The 6,926-nt window shown below is 32.8% G+C and overlaps 1 protein-coding gene across 3 annotated transcripts in view; it reads right to left on the reverse strand.

Moving 5' to 3' along the window:
- LOC123009390 (voltage-dependent calcium channel subunit alpha-2/delta-3-like) overlaps positions 1-6,926 on the reverse strand; it is a 16,808-nt gene that overhangs the window by 2,495 nt on the left and 7,387 nt on the right. The window contains exons 9-22 of one of the 3 annotated variants that reach the window (XM_044405667.1): positions 6,576-6,659; positions 6,124-6,204; positions 6,001-6,075; positions 5,775-5,951; positions 5,501-5,718; positions 5,348-5,454; positions 4,699-4,798; positions 4,599-4,631; positions 4,354-4,467; positions 4,051-4,312; positions 1,597-1,845; positions 1,356-1,543; positions 1,107-1,305; positions 905-1,059 (exon numbers count right to left, since the gene is read on the reverse strand). In XM_044405667.1, coding sequence (XP_044261602.1) covers positions 973-1,059; positions 1,107-1,305; positions 1,356-1,543; positions 1,597-1,845; positions 4,051-4,312; positions 4,354-4,467; positions 4,599-4,631; positions 4,699-4,798; positions 5,348-5,454; positions 5,501-5,718; positions 5,775-5,951; positions 6,001-6,075; positions 6,124-6,204; positions 6,576-6,659 — 1,974 coding nt within the window. In that variant the 3' untranslated portion in view covers positions 905-972. Of the gene's footprint in view, positions 1-904; positions 1,060-1,106; positions 1,306-1,355; positions 1,544-1,596; positions 1,846-4,050; positions 4,313-4,353; positions 4,468-4,598; positions 4,632-4,698; positions 4,799-5,347; positions 5,455-5,500; positions 5,719-5,774; positions 5,952-6,000; positions 6,076-6,123; positions 6,205-6,575; positions 6,660-6,926 lie in introns of those variants that run through there. The other 2 variants (XM_044405665.1, XM_044405666.1) reach the window with 2 other exon arrangements.

Below are 6,926 nucleotides of genomic sequence, written 5' to 3' on the forward strand. Positions count from 1 at the left end.
ATTTAGACTTGTTGTTTGGTGATTTTTTTATTTTAGAGGGCAATAGTATTTATTATTACAAGTATTAAATTCAACCTTGTAATTTTAGTTTTTTTGTTTTTATTTGTTATTTATGTTTTACTTTTTTCGTTATTTTAGGAGTCGTTTTTTTTTTAAATTTATTACTTAAGTTTGCCGAATTTGGACTTATGAGTTATTGCAAATATTTTTACTCCTTAATTTTGTTTTTTCTTACTTCTTTCCTATTCTTTTTTTTTTTAATAACTTTGAAGTAAACGACAACAAATATTGTATCATTTTTTTGTCACATTGTTTGGATGATTTTTGTCACTAAATTAATTAGATTTGGTTTTTGTTCCCCAATTTAGAGCAAAATTGTCATTTAACTACAAAGTTTTGCGCAAATTTTGAAGGTAAAAATAGTTAAAAAGTCAACTTATTACATTAAAATCAGCAGCAAATAGTGCCTATTTCATTTTTTAAGGTGTTTTGTAAGTATTTTTTTCAAAATTTTGAAGCTTTTTTTTGTTTTAGAGAAGAATTATTATTATTATTATTAACTTTGTTAACAATTTTTTTTCGAATAATTTTGAAGTAAAAATTTATGGTCAGGTTTTTCATTACTTAAAAAAAACTCTTAATTTGTTTTCACTCATTGTTTGGACATTTTTAATCTTAAAATTACATTTTTTAGAGTTCCTTGTCTGTAAATGTCATTATTTTAAATGTTCTTTCAATTATTGAAAGTTAAAAATTTAGCAAATTTTTTTCACATTATAATTTCAATTTTTCAAATTCTTCATTTATGGAGGTGCATTTCACTTTTTTTTATTTATTTTTAATTTTTATTATTGTTAAATTAAAAAAAAAATTTTTTTTAATAATTTTTGTTATTCAGGTTAATTCTTGTTAAATCTGATTTCTAATTCATTATTATTTGTAATTTTCTAATATTTTTTAAAACTGCTTGATTTAAAAGTCGTAAATAAGAAGCGAGAGGAGCAAAAGAGGGACCCCAAACTGGACGGAACCATTCCCACAAGTCGCAATTTCGCTCTCCTGAAACTCTCACATCACTTCAAGAAGTCAAAACTCCTTCAAATTACATTAATTTCGACTTTTTTGTAACACGACTGGTACATTTTTCGCACAAACTGACTTTCCTCGACTTTACATTCCCATCTTGTGTTGTACTTTATTTGCGTGAAGTCCGCCAAAGTCGTATTGACGTTCTCGTAGCTGACATTATAATCAAAAATTAACAGTACCAGATTGCTTTTGTCGACAATTGACACGGAAATGTCCCTTCGGGGTGAAAAAATTAAATTTGATTGGTGGAAATTGTAGCGAATTACCAATCAGACAATGTTTGGTACTTCCAAGTCCGGTTTAAACTGTACGAAAAAAATTTAAAATCGCACGGGGAGTACATCAAATGTTCTTTAATCGATTGGTGGTACAGTGTGTATATGTCTTCAGTGCTGAGTGTCAGTATTGGTGTCAGAAGGGTGAAAATCCAGTGGAAAAAGTACGTCATGAAGGGCTAGTTGGAAGGGAAGGAATAAGTGTCCAAAAATTAACAAAATTTTCACTCACCGTTGAGAAACTCGAAGCTGGATTATTGCTTTCTTGTTCTTCGGGACAGAGTCCTTGGTAGTCGTACATTCGAGTCACTTTGTAAATCCCTTCCTCGACCAGAAAACTCATAATGTCGGGTCGTACTTTTCCAAAGAAAAAACCAGTGTGGGTCAAGTCGTCACTGACAATAATGTATCCATTGTCGTCCAATAAGAAACAATCGAGTTCGTCAGTTTCGCAAGTTCGTTTGCATGGAATATCGCCACACTGGGAGGAAAAACATTCATTTCCGCCCGAGAGTTAAATCGGTAATTCCATGCCAAAACGATCACTTTTAATCGATTGGCGTCAAGAAAATTGCAATATTCGTAATAGTTTTAAAGTTATAGTCAATATTTTTGACTTTATCAGAAATTTTGCCGATAACTATTTATTGTAGAACACTGATCGTTTTTTGTTTATAATAGAAAATCAAATTTTCTTTCCAACGGTACCAAACATAATAGGTTATCACTAATAAGTCCGGAGTTATTGGCATTAGACCGCTCCGGGTACTAAAAATCGACAAAAATTTAAAAAAAAATTCAATTTTAAAATTGATCCATATAACGTTCTAGAGGTCCTAAAAACTCAAAAAAGTGCATTAAAGTTATTGGGTCTAAATTAAAAAATTACGAATTTTTTGGAGTTTTTGAAGGTGGCAAAATCGTAAAAATAGTCAATTTACCTTAAGTCGCAAAAACGCTTGGTTTTCTAGATTACGCGTTGAACACGATGCAACAAGTTAAAATACTCTACGATGCATAGTTTTTGAGATATTGAGTAACAAAGATAATAATAAGGCTAGACGCATCCGATTTTGACCAAAAAATCAAAAATTTTTGATTCTTATGAAAAACTAGTTCTRTATGTAAAATTAACCGGAGAACACGCTTGTACAAACCGTTTTTGAGGTGTGAATTTTTTATAAAAAAAACTAAAAATGGCTCTGTACCCAGAACCATAACCCTTCCGGTTTGCGCCATTAGATGGATAATTTCAAGCAAATTTTTATGGTTTTCAGCTTTTTGCTCTAAGTCTTACAGTTTCGTATAAAAACGTATTTAAAATTTCACGATTTTTAAAAGTTTTAAAACTGTGTTTTAGAAAAAAAACAGGGCTATGCAATACCAAATATTTTATTAGAAAAAATGTCACAAACAATATGTTTTAAAGAAATGTTATTAACGAATAAATGTCAAATTGGTTGTTTAAATAAATAATAATAAGCAATTACATACAGTTTTCTATGGGATAACGTCAATTTCGATGCAATTTGGTGACTTGTCGGCTTATTTTGACAAAATCTGATTAAAAACTAGAGAGACAGTTTAAATAATAATGTCAATTTCCATCTAATTTGGTGATTTTAGGATTTTTGTTGATGAAATTTTGCAAAATAAGTGAGTTTTTGGACAAAAACGTGATTAAACGTTTAAATAAGGCAAAGATAATGTCAATTTTGACCTAATTTAGTGATTATTTGGCTAATAATTGAATTTCTGGATGAAAAATGTGCTAAAACGCTCGAATAAATTAAAGTATCACCATTTTCTTGAAAAAAATTTGCGACATAATTGCGTTTTTGTTTGAAAACCATACAACAATGTTTGAAAACTGCAAAAATTGTTCCATTTTTAATGTGACTTAATTTTGATGAATTTTTTTCAACAATTGATTTTTTGGCTAAAAAAACGCTCATAAAATCTACAAACAATATTATTTTCGACTTAATTTAGTTATTTTTTGTTTTGGTTTGGCAAAATTTTGCGAAAAAATTGAGTTTCAGCTCTCTTAGAGTAAAAAATACCCTTTTAGTCTTAACTTAGTAATTTTTTGGCTTGTTTTTGACGAAATTTTGGTGAGTAATTGCATTTCTGGCTGAAAAACTTAGTAAAACGCTTGAAATAATGTAAAAATGATGTTATTGTAGAACTTATTGTAGAAAACTCGCGAAAAATGAGTTTTTTTATACGTACTTAAACGCTCGAAATAGGCCAAAAACCTAGCGTTTTTGACCAATTTTAGTAACGAAATTGCGTTTCTGACCGAAAAACGTTTGAAAATTGGTGAAAATTATATTAATTAAAAAATAATTTAGTAACTTTTATGGTCGTTTAGGCGGAAACTCATGAAGAAACTGAGTTTTTTGTCTAAAAACGTTATTTAAACGGTGGAAAAAAGTCAAAAACCCTTCGTTTTTGGTCAAATTTTGTATTTATATCTAAACAACGTATAAAAACTCTCGAAAACGACAAAAATAATGTCATGTTTGATTTTTTTTGCGAAATCTCACAAAAATGAGTTTTTGCTCAAAAACTTACTAAATTTGGACCTTATTTTTACCTCATCTTTGATAAAATTTTGCTAAATAATTTCGCCCAAACATTGTAAAGCGATCGTTTTGCTTGGAATTTCTCTTTTGGTACTCACACTGGTTGTAATGTTACGGAACAGGGCGTACAAGGCCGAATGGTACGATTGGTACCCGATGACAGCCGCTGGTGCCTTTTTACCGCCGTCTTCACGGAAAATCGCGTGACTTACGGTTAGTAAAGTGTTATTTTCCGCCCCGATATCAAACGGTACTGAATATATGTAAGCTGTCGGATCCACATAATGGTACTCGACGGCTCTTCGGTACCAAATCTCGTCTATGGCCTTGTTGTGGAGCATGTGAAAGTGTCTAAAAGTCCTACTTTTGGTCTAAGTGGCCAGTTCATGGTCCCAACTTACGGTTCTTCTTTCGCTATTGCGTCCACATTTTGGGGGAAGTCCTGCCATCGAGTAAGGCCACTATGAGTCGAGAGGAATGCCACAGTGATGCCAAACCGACGGATGAATTTATCCCTGCACACAAATACACGAAAAAAATTGTAAAGTCGAACACTACAAGCTTTTGGTTCCTGCTGTAAGAAAAAAAAAAACGTCCTGGCAGCACACCTAGAATTTTAATACAAAGGCTTCGAGTTGTACCGTACCTTGGTATTAAAGCCATCAACATAGCTATGGGTCTTAGGAAAAATAAATTAGAGTGCGTTAATGAGTTTTAGTGAACAAGTGCAAAAAAGTGATTCTTACCCGTTCTCTTCTTTACTGCTGTTCGAATTTGTGATGTTTTCGCTGAACCAGGAGGTGATTTTCGCGTCGGCAACGACCTTGACTATAAGGCCACGATCACCTGAAGATAAAAAATTAATTGTTTCAAAAATTGTGTTATTATTTACAAAATTTTGGTCTTCCTATTTAATAGTATTATCTTTGGTATTAATGACAAAAATAATAATAAGAATGGGGAATTATTGCTTTTCTAGCTAAAAAACGTGATAGAACTCTGGATAAAAGCAAAAATAATGTAATTTTTAACCTAAGTAGTTGGTGGTTTTTTATCCGATTTAATCACATCGCATTAGAAAACTATGTTTTAAAGCTCAAAAACCTGCTTTTGCACTTGAAAAAAATTAATAATTTATTATTTTTAATTTTTTTATAGAAAACGAAGAGGAACAGGCTAAAGAGAAAGAAAAACCAAAAACCGGAGATTAATGGATTTTCTAAAAAAATCTGGTAAGTACATATTTTTTTTTTGAAAACAATTTTAAAATTTATTCAGAATTTTTTAATAAATCCATGTACTTTTTTTTAATTACGCAATGTTATGTTAGAAGTTTTTTTATCGCATTTAATTTGATATTTTCTGATGAGAAGTTTTTTTTTTAATTCAACTTACACTCGACCCATTTCCATTTGGTCCCTTCAATTTTCCTCAAAAAGTGCAAAAACTCCTCCTCTGGCGTCTCAAATTCGTAGCGATTATCCAAATACCGGCAATAATGCCTAAAACAACCAATCAAAAACCTCCAATAGGTGCAAAAAACAGTACCAGTCTGGATGTAGGGTCCAATTCCCCGTAAAAAACTGCGTGAGCCACCCTTCACTCTTATCAATCTTATCATTGGACCTCATCCGGTGTATATCATTTTCCACCGGATGCTCGACTTTATTAAACCCATATTTGGTCGGAAGTGCTATCACAAGACTAAAAGGGGTATTGTTGACCCCCATGTAGAAATAGTGACGTGTGCCGGTCACTAGTCGTCTCTAGAAATTAGAAAAAAAAGGGGTCGCGAGGAGAGCCTTGGGGCGAATCAACCCACCATTTCGTCAATGTGGCTCTTGACCTGTAAAGTTATGTCACCCTTTTCTTGCATGACGACTCGACGCCGGAATTCCAGAATTTGATCGCTGAAATTCCGGGGGTCGCTGTCGTCGTTCATGACCTCGACTTCGGTCATGTCGACTCGGTTATAGGCCGGTTTCAGGATCCCTTGGAACTGTTTACAAAATTTTGAGCATAAATCTAGTTGCTTGTGAAGGGCTTACCACAGGGCGTAGGTCCGGATGGGTGAGTATGTAGCCGTTATTTGTGACAATAAAAGCGTAACCGTTGACACCGAGCTGAAAATTTCGATTAGTTAAGTTTCAAGGGTGGAAATTGGGGTTTACTCGATAGGGCAACATTAGGGCCTCGATGTACTCGATGGGAATGTCCGTTCCGGCGACTCCGAGAAGGTTAGCGACGCGTTCCTGGAAAAATCAGCAATTTTTTTCATTCATTTACTTGAGGAAAAATTGACTAGTGCTACGTTTTAGCATTTCTAAAAAATTCTAATCTAGACTAGGTTAGACACTACGGTGATTTTGTTACACATCTGGGGCTAATTCTACGTAAAAAGGCGCTGGCACCTAAAACCTTCTAAAATCCTGCCACAATCCTATTCGAGTCTAATAAACAGTAAGAGTATAGGAAAAACCTCGGTTACCTCGCGTGTTATACTTATCCAAATGGCTTCGTTGATTTGAATTTTTTCGGTGATATTCTGTAGACATTACAAGATTCATACACGGTTCCAACGAATTTACGATTTTTTTGTTTCACAAATGTGAAATTTACTCACCGCGCGAGGCTTCTTGTCGTATACTGGAAGGGAAACCGAAGTCATCAAGCGGTAGGTTTGCAATTCTCCGAAGTTGTCTTGTTTCTACAAAAAAAATCAGTCAATTCGATTTTTTTTTGAGAAGTTGTCTGTTTAGCATTATAAAATACAAAATTTTTGCAACTAAAAACACCACGAATTTTGAATAATTTTACCGTTTCACACTGTGATTTGATCTAAAAACAAATTTTATTTAAAAAATACTCCAAAAACGCAAAAATAACACTATCTTTGGCCGAATTACGTGATTTTTTTGGGTTATTTTTGTCAAAAATTTGCGAAATAAATGGGTTTCTAGCTGAGAAATCTGAT

This window comes from Tribolium madens, unplaced genomic scaffold, assembly GCF_015345945.1.
Source record: "Tribolium madens isolate multiple individuals breed KSU strain unplaced genomic scaffold, Tmad_KSU_1.1 Scaffold_71;HRSCAF=194;Tcas5.2_LG6, whole genome shotgun sequence".
Classification (NCBI taxonomy): domain Eukaryota; kingdom Metazoa; phylum Arthropoda; class Insecta; order Coleoptera; family Tenebrionidae; genus Tribolium; species Tribolium madens.